Source organism: Solanum verrucosum, unplaced genomic scaffold, assembly GCF_900185275.1.
Source record: "Solanum verrucosum unplaced genomic scaffold, falcon-dt-bn FXZP01000287.1, whole genome shotgun sequence".
Taxonomy (NCBI): Eukaryota; Viridiplantae; Streptophyta; class Magnoliopsida; order Solanales; family Solanaceae; genus Solanum; species Solanum verrucosum.
This window is the reverse complement of record NW_026020292.1, coordinates 1,530,867-1,552,378: the sequence shown is the minus strand read 5'-3', so window position 1 is coordinate 1,552,378 and position 21,512 is coordinate 1,530,867. Positions and strand designations below refer to the sequence as shown.

Genomic DNA, 21,512 nt, shown 5'->3' with positions numbered 1-21,512 from the left:
AAGTCGTAAGTGAGGTGAGAAATTTGTGCTTAAAACTAGTTGACTTTGTTGTCACTACTAGCTACCTTTTCATTTTCATTTTCATCACGCCTTACTAGTCGGGCCGGTGGGTTTCATCTTCTTCTTCTTTCTCTTTCTCTTTACTTTAATGCGAACAAGTCAATCTCAGTCTTGACAATTTTTTATACTTGGTCCCACTTGCCCACCCTTGACGCACCACCTTACGTTATTATTTTATCAAAATCTGCTCTTTGACCACACTTTTTTTTTAGTCTTCATCTCAACCTTTTATATACCTCTTTCCATTTCATCTCTCAAAAAAAAAAGTCTTCACAATCATCTTTTTTTTTCTCTTCAATATTGTTTCATAATTAATTGGTTTCTTATGGATAAAGGATGGGGACTTACACTTGAGAATAAGCCATTTTTCGGGTTTAATCATATGATGAACCGTAGAGAAGAGCAATTAGTAGCTGATCATCATGACAAAAAAGAAGTTGATTTCTTCTCTCATCATAACAGAAAGCCTATACATCATGATTTTATAAAGAAGGAAGATTCGAATGCTACTACTATTACTACGCCATCTGAATTCATCGTAAATGTAAGTAAACCACAGTCATTTAATCTTTGATGAATCTTGTATTTATATTATGGACCCTTCCTTTGCCATATGAACTTCTGAACCCATCGTATGCTCAGTAAAATGTTGTTTCGATGAGTTCAGATGATAAATGGATATATACAAGGGTCCATCAGACCATTTTGCATTAATCTTTGTACTTGACAGCTTGTAAACTAATTAAAATTGTTCCTAATGATCTAATGTATGGCTATATTATATATAGACTGGTTTGCAGCTTGTGACTGCAAGTGATCAATCAACGGTAGATGATGGGATTTCGTCGGAGATAATACTAGAAGAAGAAAGAGCCAAAAATGAGGTAAAGGACTGGACTATAAATTAAATTATGGCTTCAATTCATTTTCTTATTGAATTTATTATATATATATATATATATATATCTAATTTCAGTTTCTCTTAATAATAAAACAGTTAGCACAACTACAAGTTGAATTGAGAAGGATGAACGCCGAAAATCAACGTTTGAGAGGGATGCTTACCCAAGTCACCAACAATTATACGGCACTTCAGATGCATCTTGCTACACTCATGCAACAACAGCAGATTTCAACAACTCAAAATACACATGACCAGATTGTGGAAGCAAAGTTTGATCAAGAAAACATAGTTCCAAGAAGATTCTTGGAATTAGGTCGAAGTGGTAACGATCTATCTCATAATTCCCATTCTTCATCAGAAGAAAGAACAGTTTCTAAATCACCTCGAAACGATACACAAGTTACAAGGCATAATAAGGCCGCCGGCAGAGAAGAAAGCCCAGAATCTGAAAGTTGGGTACCTAACAAGGTCCCCAAATTGAATTCCTCAATGCCAATTGATCAAACAACAGATGCAACCATGAGGAAAACTCGTGTCTCCGTTCGTGCCCGATCAGAAGCTCCCATGGTATATATATCACTTTACTATAAAGAATTTTTACAATATTCCATATGTATGTTATTGGAAACAAAAATTAATGTAATAGTTGCAATATTAATTACAGATTAGTGATGGATGCCAATGGAGAAAATACGGGCAAAAAATGGCGAAAGGCAATCCATGTCCCCGAGCTTATTATCGCTGCACCATGGCTGTTGGTTGCCCCGTGCGCAAACAGGTAACTAGTAATTAATGATGTTCATATATATCAAGCCTGAGATGAAAAATAATGCGATAATTAACTTGGTATACATATATAATCTAAAAAGTTGCATTCTTTGTATTATTCTTAAGGTTCAAAGGTGTGCTGAGGATCGGACAATTTTGAATACAACTTATGAAGGTACACACAACCACCCCCTACCACCAGCAGCGATGGCCATGGCATCAACTACATCAGCTGCAGCAAATATGTTGCTATCAGGTTCGATGTCAAGTGCAGATGAGACGTTAATGAATCCGAATTTCCTAGCAAGGACTATGCTTCCATGTTCGTCAAGTATGGCGACTATTTCAGCATCAGCTCCATTTCCCACTATAACATTGGACCTAACTCAAAACCAAAACTCATTGACTTATAATCAAAGAAGTACTCCAATTTCTCAATTTCAAATTCCTTTCCAATCAAGCCCTCAACATCCGAACTTTATTACATCAATGCCGCCACCACCAATGCCTCAGGTTTTACATAACCAGTCAAAGTTTTCAGGCCTACAAATTTCTCAAGACATTCATCAACCTCAACAATTACAACATGTTCAAAACAACCGATCATTTTCCGACACGCTCACGGCCGCCACTGCTGCCATCACCGCCGATCCCAATTTCACTGCCGCTCTGGCAGCGGCCATCTCGTCCATAATTACTGGTCCTGGAAAAGAACAGTAGTTTTGATATCATCTTTGTAAAATTGTTAATTAAATAATTAGTACTGTAATATTAGTAATTTTCTTCCTTCTTTGATTTACGAGGCTATTTTGGGCTGAAACTTGAGATTGAATATATACATGTTCATATCTTTATTATTTTTTGGTAAAAGGGTTTGAGGAGATGAAGAAGAGTATATATTTTCATTCTTTCATATTTTGTTACCATCAAAATAATATGGTATTGTATAGGTAAAGAAATGAATCTCGAGTTTAACTAACTCCAAAACTAGTTTAAGAGGTTAGGATTTCTAAGTCATATTAAAGAGATTGAGCACCAACATGGGTTGTGGTGCATTGGTGGGAGTGCTTCACCCTTAACCTGTAGGGAGCGCCACCCCCAAATGGGCCCTGCAGTGCGCGATCCGAATTAGTTGAAGCTCCAACGTGGGCTCCAGACACTGAGTGGAAAACCAAAAAAAAAAAAAAAGATTTAGCATCAATTAGGGCGTTCTAAAATCGAACCAAATTCAATATTTCAAATCGAAAAAAAGTTATTAGTTTATATATAATTACTAATGAGTTGTTGGTTTAACGATTTTGATAACAATTTTGATTTTTTTTTATATTGGGTTATCAGTACGTACTTAACGATTTGAGGTTTTCCCTTAATAGGTTAATCAGTAACTCGATAGTAAATTAATCAATTATACTTCTATTTTTCAGTATATAAAGTCCTTGACAACTTAGAATTTAGTTTCATACTTTCAGTTCTGAGTATCTCAAACTCTCGATTATTCTACAAGGTGTCAATATTTCTTTTGAGCAAGATGCAATCTATCAACTCAGGTACATGATTCATTTAAAATGTTACAACATTCAACTTTGAGATCTCTATCAATGATAAATTTGATATTTCATCTATCCAACCACGTAGACGCCCTTAGTCTTTAAATTGGAGCACTCAAATAGGTCATTCAATATTATATCAGTTTTAAATTTCTTGATCGAACGTGTAAGTTGTGACTTTGTGGTCACCGTACTTATTACACCTTATAACAACGTTTACCAACTACCTTATAGTTCCACATGCTTCATGTGATGATTAGCTGCTCGTAAATATTTATTTATATTGGGTGATATAAAGTCATGCAACTTTATTATAAGTAATTTCATAACGTGAAAATATATACTAATAATATTATTTAAATATGATAATGCGGTAAAAGATATGTAAAAATGTATGTCATGTATCTGTTAATTTGATATAAACACTCGAGGGGTATAAAATTCTACTTTTTCCTTTGATTTTCTGTTTTCTTAAAATATCTAAGTATTTATTTCAGTTGAAAATAATTCGCTTATGAATATGAATAAAATTTGGTATAATTATATAGTTTCATCTATTTGTTTGACCCAATTACTGCCTTCGTTTTGTTTGATTCATATTGACTTGATTTTCTTCTTAAAATTTTACTAAATAATATCTTTATTCATTATGCTTTAAAAATCTAAGTTTGAGTAGTACTATTGTATAGTACAGTTATTTAATAATAACTGATAATAGTGTGAAAAATAACAATCTCTGTTAATTTGCTAAAATGGACAAATTAAAAAAAATCTCATTCATATACTAGATAAGTATGAACTAGATTGCTATTTTAAAGTATCCATTATTGACCACAGGAGCCTTAGCAGTGTATATTTATATTATTTCGATCGTGATGCTTTTAATTAGCAGTAATTGATATCCAACGTGTCTATCTAGCAGTTGATGATATATTGAGCATGTCTAACTAGCATAGTTCTTGATATTTAAAATATTTTGATTTAACAGTTGTGATACTTTCTATGAATTTGCATTGTGTAATTACATTTCTCTCGATAAAATATTGGAATAACTATTTCATACTATTGAGAGCTTATCGAGTAAGATGAGTGGTTTTTTTATGACAAGGGAAATCTGCAGCCCTACCAACACACAGGGTAAAAACTCCGTTCCTATGCAATAGCTCACAAACTACATAGGAGAGGTAACCCGCACTAGGCAAGTCCGGTGCGATGAGCTCGATCCAGAAGGCATGCAAACTCCTTGCTTTCGCTTGTAAGGGATTTCAAACTTGAGACCTCCAACATGGAAGTCCCAAGCCCAAACCACTTGGCCACCCCGAAGGGTAAGATGTGAATAATGCATGTGAACTAACGCTATCTCCAGATGTTTTAGTAACTTTATAATAGCTTTAAGTGTCCGATTTGAATCTGACAAAATCTGGTAAATTTTTAGTTTTGTGGAGGATGAAGACTAAGAGCGTAAACTTCTCTGTCAAAAAGGATGGCCCACAAGAGAAGAATAATTCATGCATATTATTGGAAAAAGATTAGGCCCACATCATTGAATGAAAAAGCTCTTAGTCTACACTAATAAATGTGAAAGAAATGAAGTGCAATAACAATGTAATGTCAAATTTATTTCAAGACCAAGTTGCCATTTGTTGGGCCCAATTTTCTTAATTGTTCTTTTGGATAGAGGACCCCATTATTGACTCTAGCCATTTTTGAACTTCTTTGTGTTTTTGGACTAAATCTCATTGTTGAATTTTGCTATAATTAATGGAGGATTCACATTGACTTGTAGTCAATAGGAGGCCATTGCAAGTCTTTGGCATAATTATTTGGATGGTTGGATTGGATAGCCCATTCAATTTGCTATTTATATAGTTATTCAGGGCTATAAACTTTGAACAAAATATCTACTTTATAATAATGTACTAAAAGATTAGAATTGGCTTTGTAGGTTGGTTGCAATTTCTTTTTAGTTTTATATCATTTATACAAGAAATCTTCATTTTTATAATAAGAGATCTAGAAATGTCTTTTTTTTTTTCAATTTATTTTATAAAAGTGGTCAAAAGATCATAATTTCTCAACTTTTTGTTAGAGAGACTTCACATTAACGGTTCTTCGATCCTAATAGCCATAGGAGTTCAAAACGTAAATGACGTCTAAAAACAAAAATTGCAAATTGTTGTGAACTCTCTCCTACTCAGGCTAGTGCTTATCCTGAGATGAATGTTTATGAAGACATTCTTTAATTTAACCAAAAAAAAAAAAAAAAGACATTCTTTAAGGGTTAAATTTCAATTAAAGCATTATAACTACTACTATTACTACTATACTTCACCTAAAAGGCTCGCAAAATACTCGGTAACAAGGCAAGTTGAACTTTTTGTATGTAGTGAATGTTGAACTTTTTTTTTTTATTTCGTTGTGTATTAATTTTTGTATTTTAAAAATTTTAGTGATAAATTCTTTCATATATATATAAATTTTACAAAAATTTACTTATGATAATTTTACAAAAGAGTAGTGAAAAGATAAATTTGACTAAAATAATAAATTCAAGTTAGCCGTTGATTCAAAAAATCCAGAAAAATATGTGTAAGAAGGATAAAAAAAATAGGCCTTCATGAATTTTTTTGATTTTTTTTTTTTAAAAAATTTATAATTGTTTTTTTTTTTTACGGAAAAATGGTATATTTGAGCCATTTGTGTATAAGTGGGAGTATATATGAGTCACTTTTATAACGAGGGATATATCATGTCTAAATGACAAAGTTGAGAATATATTAGACCCTTTTTCCTTAAATTAAAGTACTATATATATCACTAAAGTAGCATCAAGTTTGCAAGATTTTCTAACCTTAGCTTACAGGTTGTCCTATTTTGTATGTTTTGATTTTTATTTTATATCATAGAGACAGTCCAATAATATATGTACCATTTAAGATTTATCATTTTTGCAATATCAAATTTGTGTCAAGTTGTCATGACCTAACCCACCGGGCCGTGTGAGCATCTACTCTAACACCTAGATATATAAGAGAACTCTTCCACCCAATTTAAAAATGGGCAATGTGAAAATTAACTAATTTACTATAGAATTTCTTTAACACTTTAAAACTCATGAAAACATCAATCTTTAAATAAAACTTTTTACATTTGACCGAAAAACCTCTCTTAAGGAACTAGTCTGAACATGTACAAGAGCTACTAAAGAAGTACAGTTTATACAAGAAAATAAGACACAACTCCCACCATAAGGAAAACAAATGAAAGTTGCTGGAGATCATCCTTGTCTAGACCTATGAAACATCACTGACCATACAACTAGACTATGACAAGTGACATAGCAAGAATAGTATTAGTACAAACACGCATACTGGTAGACATCATCGATCGACCTGAACCTACCACATAATATAATATATATAGATAATCATATAAGAAACATGCAATATGAAGGTTCCACCACCCAAGTTTATATCCACTTGTTTCCACTCTTCCAGGTATAATACTCATAGCTAATGCAACTTGATCCCAACCTCCTACCTCATTTCATTGTCAACTCTACCATTAAATATTCAATCGATCTTCTTGCCACTTTAACCTTCCCAAGCCCACTTGTATGCAACCCTCATATCAGATCATAATCTAACCCCTCTATCACGTAGAGATTCCCGAATACAAAACCATCACTAACTCTGTTAACCAACCTACTATCTTGGTCCTTTCATACCAATACTTGTAATTGACACCTTAGATCAACTCGGCCATCTTGACTCAAATCCCCCTCTCAGGTGTGTTCTAACCACCGAACAACCATAACCAGTCCCCTAGTATAACATTGCCTAAACTCTTAGTTTTCACCTTGGATTCATATGCACAATGGCAGATCCAGGATTTTACGGCTATGGGTGCTCACTATTTTTAACATAAACTTGTATCAATCAAAGAGCGTAATTGCGAGCTAAAATTCTTCAACATAGGCGTTATTTTTTTTCAATTCAATGTAATAGACATACGGACTCTTTGGATTGGTTCAAGAAAAAAAGGAGGCAAAACAATATGCCTTCACATACAATAGTAATTACCAAAAAGGCAAACCAGCGAGAAGGAGGACTTTTGCTGTTGAATTGGAGAACTGAAATGAAGGCACTAGAGCAAATTATTTTTTTCCTTACCTTTTCATTTTTCCTAATTATACTAATGAGAAAGAAGGAGTAAATAGACATGGAAGATCATGAATTGTTTATATTTGGGAGACTAAGTTGCACAATAGACATGAACAATGACCGATTCAAGATTTTAAGATCGTGGTTACTTTTTAAGCTATCAATCATAAAATATAAATGTACAATTTAACACTTGTCATAAGAAAGACAATTATATTTAATATGAGAGCCAAAAAAAATCAATAAGAAACACTAACTAGAATAGAAATTATCTTGAAAAAGACATTTTGTTTAAGAAAAGTTAGAAAGTTTAGTGAAAAGATAATTATATTTAAATATGAGAGCCAAAAAAATCAATACAAAAAATTAGAATAAAAATTATCTTGAAAAAGAAATTTTGTTTAAGAAAAGTTAGAAAAAGACAGTTGGTGAAAAGAAAAAAAAAAAAAAAGGTAGAAAAAAAAAGTTGGATTTTAAAATAAAAGAATCGGCCCTGCAAGAAATCAAACTTGGGAATACACAAGCAATTTATGACCTTCAGCACCCACTTACAACCACTGCATAAACTAAGTCATTTGTTCATTGCGTGCTCGTCTTTTCTGTATACGATACTGTCATAATTTCAATATAAGTATATATAGTTCGATAAGAGGTTAATGGGTGCTCGAGCACCCAGATAGCCCCATGTGGGTCAGCTCCTGCATATGCACAATTTCCAATACCGTAAAAATATGCCAGTCACATATAACAACAATCACGAATACATAGACTCCTAGTCACAATATCATGAAACCAACCAATTCTTAGAACCAACCAATTAATGCATGAAACATGTCCCACATGATAAAATGCACATATCTGGTACTCTTATGGAACCAACACACAAAATGTTAGTTTACCGGCGTGATACCCAAAGCCAACCATTATTTGTGTACTAATATGATACCCGAGCCAACCAAAGTTAGTACTCATATCAAATGTGGTATCCGATTCAATCATTAGTATTCATATACCAACATGCATGGTATCTGAATCAATCAACAATCACAATGAACAATACTTAAAACCACAAGTGACATAAACAGATTCATCGCATGAAATTATCAGCATGATGTCATTACATATCCTCCCCTATGATTTCCCCATTATACATTACACAAGTGATAAAAAAAAGTAGTAAACATGCAAACATATATCAATTGGACAACCCCAAACATCACTAATATATCAGTGACCCAAATACTAGTGTCACGCCCCGAACCTACACCCTGGGCGGGACCGGCACCCGGAGACCATTTCTGGCCCCAAGCGAACCCTTGGCCTGGCTTTATTAACTCAGCGAAAACTTAACTCAACAGAATAGATCAATGCAAATGCAAGGTTACAAAACAACTTAACTTATAAAAACTGGCCACAAAGGCAGCTCAAATCTCAAAATAGAATATTTACATATATACATAGATGAGAGACTCAAAACTAACTGACTAACTGTCTATGAAGCCTCTAAAATACTGAGATGGATGTTGGGACAAACACCGCAACACCCTAATAAAACAAAACTAAGAACACAAAATGATTGAGTCCTCCAGAATGCAAGGAGGCTCACCACTGACTCTGGAGTGCTCAGTTGGATCAACGACGTGCAGGATGCTGATCTGGGGTACCTGAATCTGCATCATCATAAGATGCAGGCCAACTGGCATCAGTACATTGAATGTACGAGTATGCGAGATGGAAAGCTAAACTGCAACTTAAACTTGAAAATAGTGCAAGAGAACACTTACCTTGGCTCTGTTCGACTTATGAATAACTGAACTCAATATATAAAGCAATAAGACATATGCAATATATAAAGGTTGCAAAAATAGTGTAAACAACTTAACTCGTTAATGATAAAACAATAACACACTCAACTTTACTTAAATAAAAGTAATATAACTTTAGTGGGAGATTCTTTAACCAACAATCATCACCATGAGCCCTAGTGGTGATACAAAGTTTTACCTCACGTTGCCCAAGGACCATCCTATACCTGACCGTGGTATAGGAAGCTATCTTTACTAAGTAGATCCACTAGCTTAACTTTCGTGATCATCTAAAAAGTATGACCCGAGAAAATCCCATGTTGGCCGCATGGTTCTTAAGGAGAGTTGAGTTAATATGAACTCGTGTCCCCAACTCGGTGCTCAAGACTACTCCCAACAAAATATACTTTATCTCATAAGTGTTTTAAAAACATCTTTCTTTAGTTTGAGATAATTGCTCAAAAACTAGCCCAAAGGCTTTCTTGGAATTGATGTTCCTTTCTTACTCAAATGTAAAAACATTTAGAAACTTCTTTGGGAAATACATAGTTCCCTAATAACTTTTGAGAAATGGACTCGACTTAACTTGAAACTTGAGACTCTTCACTTGGCTTGAACTCTATACTCTTTACTCGACTTGAACTTGAACCTTAAACAAAGATAAAACGTTCAATAACGACTCTTGAAAAGCTTCAGAGACTTGCTTCTTAACTTTGCTTGACTTGACTCTAACTTCCCTTAACTTCAATCCTAACTTGCCTTGAACTGAACTATGGATTCAAGGTATATGATCACATGTTTATGGATGAGTTCGGGATGTCTAAATGTACCTTAGAGTGTTGGAAACAACTATAAAACATAGGTACAATACCAAGGAACATGCATGCGAAAGTGTGTAAAGGATGGGGGAACTTGGCGTCCTTGGCGCTCTGCAAGGCACGGAGCGCCAACCCTTGAAGCTCAAAAGGGACCTGCTGGCGCTCTGCTAGGCGCGCCGCCCCAAAGGCTGGACTTCAAAGTCCCCTTTGGGGCGCGCTGGCAGGCGCAACGCGCCAGCTCCTTGCCCAGAAAATCTGACTTTTCTCCCTCTTTTTCCCAACTCTACACCACCCTAACTTCAATGGATTCAACCCCAAACACTAGGGATCATAAAATCCCTCAACATACAAGAGATTCAACTCAAACACACAACCAAATCATGTCCCACAACCAACAAGAACTTCAACAACACAATCAACAACATCAACAACACAACCCAACAAAATCAACAATATAACCAATCTTTTCTCGAAAACAAAACGAGTTTGGTGTGTGGGGGAAAGGATCAACCCAACACTATGAACTCACATACCTAGTAGGGATCACCCCCGACGATATCCACAACGATCCTTGACGGAAACTTGCTTGATCTCCTCTTGCTTCTCTTCTTCTCCTCTTCACTCTCAAGCCCTAGCTCTCACTCTTTAAAATGGGACAAAAATGATCCAAAAATCAGCCTAACACACAATATAACCCCAAAAGAAATAGCTAGGGAAAAGACCAAAATGCCCTTAAAATTTCCGGACGGATTCCCTGCCAACTGCCCAACTTTCAAAGGGCATAACTCGCTCATACGAACTCGAAATCGAGCAAACTCGGTGGCGTTGGAAATATCATTCCACAAGATTTACAATCATAACTGGAACTACTCCTAACTCATCCGGAGCTAGGAGTTATGACTCCTCAAAGTTGGCCAAAACTCACTGATTTCCCACACTTAAACCAAATTTCCAGATTTAGAATTTTGTTCCAAAAATGACTATTTCCAATTTCAAGCTTTTTCATAGTTATTTCAACTTACCAGATGTTACAACTAGGCCCCATTATGAGTACACAATAGTCCCCCCCCCCCCCCCGCTCCCCCCTAAATTAGCACAAGTCCCCTTATTTAAATTATCATTCGCCACTAACTTACAATCATAATTATGTGGCCCACGTTCAGAATTTGTATAATTCGATTCTTAATTATATAAATTCAAAATTTGTATAGTTCGGTTCCTAATTAATGTATAGATCCTGAATTTTTCTAATTGTATAAATATAGAATTTGTATATGATTACCCTAGCTTGTATATAATTATCATGTTGATACATTTGATTTGTATAAGTTCTGAAAATTCTTAAATGTATAAATACAAAATTTATATATACTTAACCCTACTTGTATATTGGTAAGTCAATTATACAAATAAAAATACCCATTACAAATGAAACTATAGCTATAGAGAGTAATTAAACAATATAGCTAAGGAAGCTTATTATATTTAATCTCTTTGCTATTTATGAAATTCCCTCGTTATTTGAATACAAGTTTCTTTGTTTGGTGCCCCTTTCATTCAACCTATTTATGTAAACATTGTTAAATGTTTTCAAGAACATTTTTGCTTATTATTTTAATAAAACTTTATTCCTAAATAGTTGTTTATGTGCAAGGATGAGAGTATCTTCATACACGTGTCTACTACATATTGGTTGGTTTCTACATTATATTGTTTATCACATTGACAACTTCTTCAAACGAGTTCTAAGAAATCTTTTCCCCAGTAATTAACAAAAATATGTTGCCTATTTTGTTAAGAATTGTACTTAAATAGAAAAAAATAATTTTATGTAAACATTGCCTCTTTAATTAATTTAAGTTCATAGCATTTAAGTGTACGTTGTTTTAGTTTTGTCTTTAACCTAATTTTTTGATTTGTTTTGTTTGCTTTCATTGAACTTTTAGCCCTACATTAAAAATCTTTACCATAGATAAAATTGTCATTTACTATTTTTAAAAATTTATTATTTAATTGTCTTTATATTTAGGACTTTGAGATCAGCTAAAATTTAAATTATCAAACTTTTTCTTTCTTATTTGAACTATGTAGGAAGTCATTTAATAAAAGCACTTCAAAATAAAATAACATTTTACCTTATAAGAATCATTTTCTAAAATTTAAGACTTTAAAGTGTTATTGCCGTACAGTTTTTATCTTTTACTGTAATTTGTTGTAGTTCCATTTCAAGTTCTCTAAGTCTATTAGGAGTTTTGGTATACGTCCTAACATTGGTAATTTGAAATAAAATAAACTTTTATAAATTAAACACATTAGTTTGGACTTTACCATTTTTAGTTCTTTTACCTTTCCACAAATGTTCTACTATAGAGAACTTTTAATATAAATGAATTATCTTTCTATAGTCGTTTTTTCTTTTAAAAAATCAAATAATAATCAGTGTCGTAAAGAAATGAGTTCATTTCTAATCATTTTTCCACTCTAAAATTTATGAGAAAAAAAGAATAATTTGGGGCTCTTATGTTTTACAATAGTCATTTTATCAAGAAATATTGCTTTAGAACAAGGTTAATCAAAGAGTCCGGAGCCTAAAGGGCAAAAAAATTGACAAAAATTTCAAAAGGGCACATCAATTTTTTTTTTTTAATCAAAGGGGCAAAATCGCTACTGGGGTAGCGATTTTGTTTTAATGTCGTTACTCCGTTAAACAATCAAAATCGCTGACCTACCAAAGGAATGAAATATCAATAGATTAACAAAATCAATCATGTATATAGAAAGTACCAAGAACAACGTAAATGCAAATATTATACCATTCAATTCCTAGATTATACAATTAACTTAATTTTCTATCTTGGTTACGTTCTACCGACAAATAAAATTCTTGATGATCCATTTCATTCAACCTTTTTACAATAATTATTTTGTGAATTGTGTGGTTAGATGTTAGAGAAAATGGTCATAAACCTCTTTCTTTGAGCTAATAAAGATGGTAAAAATAGTGAATTTTGTAAGTTATGTGGGCCCCACAGTTATATTTAACAGTTTTTAGGGATAAATTGTTAAGTTTAGGATAAAAGACTAAATTGAACACATTTTGTTATACATGAAGGACTATTTCAATCACCTAAAATATATTAAGAACCAAAATAAAGTAACCGCAATACATCAAGGACTATTTTGATCATTTTCTCAAATTTGGGCCATCATTTATTTCTTTATTATTGACTAATCCTAATCTTGATAATGATTATACAATCAAAATGGCAGAGGAAAACATAAACCTACAAACATTGTTTTTCACTTTTTTTTTCCTATTTATGCGATTTATTAAAAAATCTAAAAATTATTTTTTAATAATTTTTTTCTTCAATTTAGAAAGTAAAAAAAAGAATCATTGTCGTTATTATGAAATAAAATAATATAACATAAATATATCATATGTTTTTTTTCCCTTTTTGTGTTTTTTTCTAATTTTATCTCTGATTATTAACACTTTGGAGTCATAAATAAAAATTGACCTGTTTTCTTTGCCTAACAAATCTCAAATACTAATAAAGGTCGATACCTTTTTCTTTTTTTTCCCTTTAAGAGTTAAATAAGCATTTGTTTATGTTGACGTAGCAATTGTTGTTCTTAAATCCATTAGTTATCATTTCCTTCTTTATTTGTTTTAGAAGTTTTATTTTCCTAACTCATACCTAATTACATATTAAATTTCTACTCTTCATAATTTTCATATATTTTAAATATTTATAACCTATAAATATTTAATTTATAAATTTGAGATACTTTATGATATTCTTTTAACTTTTTGTCTATATCTATTTTTTTTAATTGCATAAGACTATTTAAGATTATTTTTTTCATTTTTTATTTGAAACAATAATGTCTTTATATTATTATTGCAATATTAGATTCATGCGTTTGTTTAACTCAACGAAGAAGGTTCTTGATGTTCATCGGTTTAGAGCTTAGGAAATTATGCATTGAATATTAATGCTTTAGGCATAATACATAAATATGCACTTTAACTTGGTTTCAGTTGTCATTTATGCTCTCCAATTTTGGGTGTGCATACTTAAACTTATATAAAATTGAACAAATAGACACGCGTGTCCTACATGACATTCTATGCGTGACAATTCTCACAACCTACATAACATCTATGTCATGTTGAACGTGTGAGTTTATTTATACAATTTTATATAAGTTTATGTGTCTACTTATGCACATCCAAATTAAAGTCGGAGAACATAGATGACAATTGAATTCAAATTAAATGGTATATTTATGATATGCCTTTAAAATAAATCATTTGCACTACATAACTTATCTTAAATATTTTGAGATGAACTTTCAATGCACGTTTCTAAAAATTAATTAAATTAAATAAAAAAGAAGAAACATGGAAAAAGAAAAATAGTGAGGTGAAAAGGCAAAAGTGCTGCATGCATCTCCTCCAACACGTAAGCTTTCTGTTATATTATTCCCCCATAAACCCCGTCCTTTTTCGTCACGTTATTCCATCCTTGTTCCCCATTATTTTCTCATCGGGACCGTCGATTCACAATCTAACGGTTCAGATCAAATTACTAATTGTTCTTTGCTTTCTCAAAACAAAAATCTCGTGAAAGCGAATTTTGATCTAAAAACGAAATCAACGGTCCAATTTTAATTCTAAGATTTAACGGCTAAGATCAAAGGAGTAGCTGATCTCGATTTTTTTTCTTTCTCTTGTTCCTATTTATACATGCAGGAATTTTTCTTGTCATTCACCCTTTTTCCTATCTTTGCTTCATCAATCTGGTTAGTATTTTCTGTTATCCTTTTTCAATTTTTGTGTTATCTACATTCAGATTATATGGTTTTTGAGGGGGTTAGCTTTATACACATTTGTTTTCTTTGGTCAGGAATGGAAGAGTTATTTCTGTTTTTTTTATTTCCATTTTGGATTTCTGCTTCAATTTTTATGGTAATGGGCAGTGACAGATCTACATGGGGGTTTGTGGGTTCAGACGAACTCAATAACTTTTTCGTAGATCTTGTATTTGTACTAATAAATTAATTAAATATATATGTATATTAATTTGTGAACTAAAACTCCCAAACTCTTAATCTTGGCTCCACCTCTGGTGGTAATAGGGGAGTTTAGGATTATATATTTTGCTGTTTAGTCAATTTTTTCATGTTTCAGGTCTAATGACATTTATCTATGTTTATGCTTTGCATGGTGTGAGGGGTTTTGTCTCCAAGTGTTTTTTAGGTGATAATATGTAGTACTAGTTGGAAGGACCAGAAATTGTACAAATTTCTGAGATGAAGGGCCTGATTTTTGTTATTCTCTGGCATTTATTTTTGAATTAATGCTGAATTGGGTACGGAACTTGGGATAGAATGGATATAGAGGAATCCTATAACTGCACCTAGCTTTTCGAATTGAGGCTTAATTGATTTATCTAGTTTCGGCTGCTGCTGTTAGTATTTAGCATTTTCCTATAATTTTTGTGCCTAAACCATGAGTTTGCAAGTGATTAGTTTGCTGAAATGTCATGATTTAGGAGGTTTTGATGGTTTATTAAGAAGAAGAATTTATTTATTTATTTGTCTTGGTTGAATGTTATCATAGTGTTTTTTTCTTGATTGATTGGCTAAAATGAATAATGATTTGAAATCTAATAGGTCAATATGGGAGCAAAAATATTTCTTGTTGCCCTGTTTCTCTCAGCACTGTTATTTCCATTAGCCTCCTCATCAAATGATGGCTTTGTTAGAATTGGGTTGAAAAAAATGAAATTTGATCATAACAACCGACTTGCTGCACGCCTTGAGTCCAAGGAGGGGGACCTTCTGAGGCCGTCTATTAGGAAGTATAACTTCCGTGGTAAACTTGGGGACTCTGAGGATACAGACATTGTAGCACTGAAGAACTATATGGATGCTCAATACTTTGGGGAGATTGGTGTCGGCACTCCACCTCAAAAGTTCACTGTGATCTTTGACACTGGTAGCTCGAATTTGTGGGTGCCATCATCCAAGTGCTATTTCTCTGTAAGCTTTTATACATGGTTATGATACAAAGCATAGTATCGAATGCTAACATTAGCCATGCATCCGTCTTGAATCTGATGATTGTCTATCTTGTTGCAGGTTCCCTGTTTCTTTCATGCCAAATACAAATCAAGCCTATCAAGTACTTATAAGAAGAATGGTATGTTATTTTACCTTTTTGTATATGGATGCAAATATTTTCTTACAGTCATTTGCTAGCTTGTTGCTGTGTGAAACATATGCTGCCTTCTAATGCCAGTTATTGAATGCTGCTAACTTTAGAATATGTGCCTTCTTGTTCATTATGGAATATGGTGGGGTGTACATGGTTTTCTCTCAGAGGGCCGGAGGTTTATCTCCCTGTACCCACCTTTCTTATTGTCCTTGTGTGTTTCTCACGGTGCATCAAGGAATTCTCTTGGAAAGGTTAAATGATGAGTGTATGTCTCAGACTGTTGGGACATAAATGGAGGCTGTTTATTTTGTATTTCTCAGTACATACCATGGTTGGATTTTGCAAAGAACATTAATGCCAGTGTGATCAAAGGTGAAAAGCGCAAAAAAGCTCTAAGGTCAATTGGTGCTTTAAGCGCGAAGTGCAAATAAAGCATGGGCTTTAATGATAAAAAGTGCAAAGGGAGAAAAAATACAAATATATGTATATATGTATATATATATATATATATGTCTTTAGTCCAAGACTAATGATTATAAACATGAATGACCAAAGAAATTGAAAAAAAATAAATTATGATAAAGTGAAATATCAATTGTATAGTGTCACTTCTTCAAAAGAAGCTCATTGGCAAGGAAAAGTTTGCCTTAAAATCTTGAATACGACAACAGAAGTGCACATAAAGCGAGGCGAAGCGCTCAACACATTTTGAGCCTCACTTCAGGGCTTAAGCGCGCCTTTGACAACACTGATAAATGCTCTCTCTGCGGTGAGCTTTTTGGTGTCTAGTTGTGATTCTAACCTCTGGTTCTTTCTGTATGGATGGAAGATCTTACTTCTTCCTTATTAACTAGGTTTTGCATCTGTGTCTTTGCAAGTTTTTCTCATAAAAAATAATTGCATAAAGAACTAGTTATTGTTGCATTTGTGTTCTATCACAATTCCATTAGCAGTTCATATATCGATCTGATACAGCCTATATAGCAGTTGACTAGGTTTACTAGATGTGTTAATTTGCTCCTACCTTGTGAATAATATAATCGATCTTGTCAAATGTTTCCACAATACCTTATTTTGCATTGTATTTCCTGGGATATAGTCCGTGATAATTCTTCAATTTGGCATACAGGGGAGTCTGCTGCAATTCAGTATGGTAGTGGAGCTATTTCTGGATTCTTCAGTGAGGATAATGTGAAAGTTGGTGATCTTGTGGTAACAGATCAGGTAACTACAATCACCCCTCACTTGCTTTAAATTGTCTTGAAGTATAAATCTCATATCTCAAGGTGTTAATGTATTAGGAATTTATTGAGGCAACCCGAGAACCAAGCGTCACATTTTTGGTAGCCAAATTTGATGGTATATTGGGTCTTGGATTCCAGGAGATTTCTGTTGGAAATGCTGTTCCAGTTTGGTACGTGGATGATGCTTTGTTTCCTCTCTTTCTTTCCCATAGACCAAATTCATGCTCTACACCGGTTCTTTTCCAGATGTTGCTTAACACGTTAAGGACTAAATTTTCATGAATGTAGGATATGCTGGATGTCTTTTTTTGGTTAAATTCACTTTGATAATTAACCTGGGCAGCATCTTCTGTCTCTTCCAGGTACAACATGGTCAAACAGGGCCTTATCAAGGAGCCTGTCTTCTCATTTTGGCTCAACCGAAACACAGAGGAAGAGCAAGGGGGAGAAATCGTGTTTGGTGGTGTTGATCCTAATCACTTTAAGGGAGAAATCACTTATGTCCCAGTCACGAGGAAAGGTTATTGGCAGGTGGGTTATTCCATCAATTGGATACTGTCTGCATGTTTATGTTTTGCATAACTGCTATCTTATCTTAGTAATATGATTGGCAGTTTGACATGGGTGATGTTCTGATCGATGGTAAAGCTACCGGTATGTTTTGCTTCTGTACCTTTTGAATTGGATTGCCAAATTAGGAGCTATTGCTGAAAGTCAGTCTCTACCTGGATATAGAATCTGCACTTCATTTGAGTTTTCTAACATGAACATATTATGTAGGATACTGTAAAAGTGGGTGCTCTGCTATAGCAGATTCAGGGACTTCTCTCTTGGCTGGTCCAACGGTAATATATATAGCCCTCATTTTGGAACATTAAACAAGTCAATATTTTTTGTTAGTAGTATTTTCTTAATTGTTTCCACCATCAGTACCAGGAATTGCATTGTCGATTTCCTTTTTCTCTGAACCTTCCACAGCTTGTTCCGCTACAAAAGTGATGTATTCCTAAGATTTATGAGTTATTAACAAGTTCATTTCTGTTTTGTGTTTTAATTTTTCATTCACATAGAGGACAGTACTGAAATTGATTATGTCTTTGGATATACCATCTTTTAGCTTTATTAGCTGGGTTGGGCCAAGTTCTGTAAATCTTCTTATTTCTTTGGCTTGTTCTGTTTAATGGCCAAAGCTGCCACAGTAGGTACTGTTGTTTTTTGCTTCTTGCTGATGGTCTTGCTTTTATGATATTTTCAATGAGTGTGATGCTTCTTATTTTGCCTTCATCGTTCTCTCTATTTATTTGTTTACGCTTCTTCTATTTGAGAAGAAAATTACCCAACTTGAAAACTGTAGCCAGTTTTATCTTGTTAACTTTATAAATGTCATCAATATAATCTAACGAGAAAAAACTGCAATTGTTTGTCTTGGCAATTGTACACCTGAAATGCTTCCAAGGCTGAGCAGTCTCAAAACGTCCCTTTTCTTGCAGACTGTAATTACTATGATAAATCAAGCTATTGGAGCCTCTGGAGTTGCAAGCCAACAATGCAAAGCTGTAATTCAGCAGTACGGGCAAACAATCATGGATTTGCTGTTAGCAGAGGTGAGGATTCAACTGTTTAACTGCATTTTCATTTGTTTGATGTGCAATTACTGCAGAATAGCAGTTGGCATCTATTTGTCTTTCCCGATTATCTCATTGGTCAGTTTTTAAGTAGGCACATCCAAAGAAGGTCTGCTCACAGGTTGGAGTATGCACTTTTGATGGAACTCATGGAGTTAGGTTAGTCTTCAGGCTCTATCTGCCCTGCGGGGACCATATAGTGCATTAGTTAATCCATCATATTGATATAAATGCTGGATCTTTCTGTGGCCTTCTTCTGCAGTATGGGAATTGAGAGTGTTGTGAATGAGAAAGCTGGCAGATCAGCAGGACCACACGATGGTATGTGCTCTGCTTGTGAAATGGCAGTCATATGGATGGAGAATCAACTGAGACAAAACCAGACTCAAGATCGCATATTGGACTATGTGAACGAGGTAAAAAGTCCTGTCGCTATAATTTTCTCCTTTTGTTCGATACAGATTGCTGACTGACTGACAGCTTTGCGAGCGTCTCCCAAGCCCAATGGGAGAATCAGCTGTTGACTGTGGCAAGCTTTCTTCCATGCCTACAGTCTCCTTCACAATTGGTGGCAAAGTGTTTGACCTCTCCCCCAATGAGGTATGCTTTAAAATGGTTTTTAACTGTAATACTTAGCTATGCCTCTCTAGAGCAACATGTGTCAAAACATGAAAGAAAAAAAACAAGAAGTACTTCTATATTTGAGATTGTGAGTAGTTGGATTTTTACGTCAATTTACATATCATATTTTCCAACTTAGATATCTAAGAAAATCTGCATATGATCTTTGTGCTTTGTAAAGGTACTTGTTTTTGTGGAAGTATATTACTTGACAACCTTGCTAAGGCATACAGCTTGAGAGAAGGTCCAAGGAATCCAGATTAGATACTGTCTTCCTACACATACACATACACACACACCTCACCCCCTGACCACCCCCTAACAAAAAGTTAGGTCTGATTCAGCATAGAACTAATCATTCAAAGAAGAAAACTCATCAAGTGCACACCAAATCACTTGATCATATTCGATTTTTTTTCTAAATTTGTTTGTTGTATGGTTTAGTAAAGAGGGTGAGCTTTGAAGAATTTAGGGTAGACCTTATCTTACAAAGAAAAAGGAGTTCAGGTACTACACAAAATCACTATGACCATATGCAACTTTTCTTTACCAGACCACCTCTCCCGAGTCTTCCCTGTCCTTCCAATGAATATTTTCCACCATTAAATGTGTAAAGTTTCAAGTCGATGTGTGGATCCTTTTCAGTTTGTTCCAGTTGTGTTCCTTTTAACTTGCTGTCTTAGATATGAATGTATGTACTGATTTTGGATTCTTTTCCTGCTATCAGTACATACTCAAGGTTGGCGAGGGTGATAAAGCACAATGTATTAGTGGCTTCATTGGCTTGGATATTCCTCCTCCCCGTGGACCTCTCTGGTAAATTTATCTTCATATGTTTTCTCTTTCGAAGCTTATAAATAGCCAACGATCCTTTTAATGCTGTACTGTATATGGTTACAGGATCTTGGGTGATATTTTCATGGGTCGATATCACACCGTCTTCGATTATGGCAAACTCAGAGTTGGATTTGCTGAAGCAGCTTAATGTAACTAATGCCTCTACATTCACCCCTCTTAAATATATATAGAGAGATATAACAAATGGGATTGAATGTATGAACACTCCAAGGCGTTAGAAAAACCATACTTGTAAATATTTGCCTTTTCTCTTCGACTGCGTGATGTAGCACTGCTACTATATACTGTGTGTTTTACTGATATTTGTGAAGAGAGCTTTTCATCAATTGTTCCTTGTGTGTGCAAGAATAATATAAGTTCATTTTCTTTCTCTAATTTAGCTACAGAAATCAGTTATTGTATCATCTTTAAGGCCGGTGTGTTTGGTATGGAAGAAAACATTTTCTGAAATGACTTTATTTTCTGATTATTTTCATGTTGGACTGGTCAAAATTTTTGAGAAACAATTTCTCTAAGAAAATGAGTTCCCTAATGAAATATGATTTTAGGATAATATTTTGTGTTTGTGTATTGAACGCAGTATACTTTTCGTGGAAAAAACATTTCCAATCATATCGAACACACTCTAAGATTTCATAATCATTTAGGACTAGGTCGCTGTAAACTGAATATGAAGAACAAGATCATCTGACTTTTGAAGTTGTGTTTGATAGGCATGCTCAAAATGATGATAGCAGTTGAGTGCTGTAAGACCAAATTAGTTGCACCTTGCCACTGAGAGGAACTGTTTGAATGTTGTCCATGTGAATTGTAACTTGTTCTGCCTCCACGACCTCGATCTCGTCCATATCTTCCACCAGAGAGTTTTTAATG

General features: G+C 34.0%; 2 protein-coding genes across 2 annotated transcripts; both read left to right on the top strand.

Annotated features, from left to right (window-relative positions):
* Positions 1–327: 327 nt before the first annotated feature.
* On the top strand, positions 328–2,546 carry LOC125834572 (WRKY transcription factor 6-like). Its single transcript, XM_049513713.1, has 5 exons — positions 328–604; positions 849–944; positions 1,058–1,531; positions 1,629–1,742; positions 1,859–2,546. Exons 1-5 carry the CDS (start codon positions 386–388, stop codon positions 2,450–2,452), a joined length of 1,497 nt encoding a protein of 498 aa, XP_049369670.1. The 5' UTR covers positions 328–385; the 3' UTR covers positions 2,453–2,546.
* A 12,248-nt stretch (positions 2,547–14,794) lies between these two features.
* Positions 14,795–21,012, top strand: LOC125834570 (aspartic proteinase-like). The gene is made up of 14 exons (XM_049513710.1): positions 14,795–14,874; positions 15,748–16,116; positions 16,216–16,276; positions 17,421–17,515; positions 17,593–17,705; positions 17,898–18,066; positions 18,150–18,189; positions 18,316–18,380; positions 19,026–19,139; positions 19,255–19,319; positions 19,423–19,576; positions 19,641–19,760; positions 20,509–20,597; positions 20,682–21,012. The coding sequence occupies exons 2-14, from the start codon at positions 15,754–15,756 to the stop codon at positions 20,764–20,766; spliced, it is 1,533 nt and encodes a 510-aa protein (XP_049369667.1). The 5' UTR covers positions 14,795–14,874; positions 15,748–15,753; the 3' UTR covers positions 20,767–21,012.
* Positions 21,013–21,512: the final 500 nt, after the last annotated feature.

What these genes read in the sequence shown, in the direction of transcription:
- LOC125834572 (XM_049513713.1), top strand. Translation starts at nt 386, where the DNA reads ATGGATAAAGGATGGGGACTTACACTTGAGAATAAGCCATTTTTCGGG. An exon ending in AAGAAAGAGCCAAAAATGAG is followed by an intron (nt 945 to 1,057) that starts GTAAAGGACTGG and finishes ATAATAAAACAG; the next exon opens with TTAGCACAACTACAAGTTGA. An exon ending in CCCGATCAGAAGCTCCCATG is followed by an intron (nt 1,532 to 1,628) that starts GTATATATATCA and finishes TATTAATTACAG; the next exon opens with ATTAGTGATGGATGCCAATG.
- LOC125834570 (XM_049513710.1), top strand. Translation starts at nt 15,754, where the DNA reads ATGGGAGCAAAAATATTTCTTGTTGCCCTGTTTCTCTCAGCACTGTTA. An exon ending in GGAAATGCTGTTCCAGTTTG is followed by an intron (nt 17,706 to 17,897) that starts GTACGTGGATGA and finishes TGTCTCTTCCAG; the next exon opens with GTACAACATGGTCAAACAGG. An exon ending in CTCTCTTGGCTGGTCCAACG is followed by an intron (nt 18,381 to 19,025) that starts GTAATATATATA and finishes CTTTTCTTGCAG; the next exon opens with ACTGTAATTACTATGATAAA.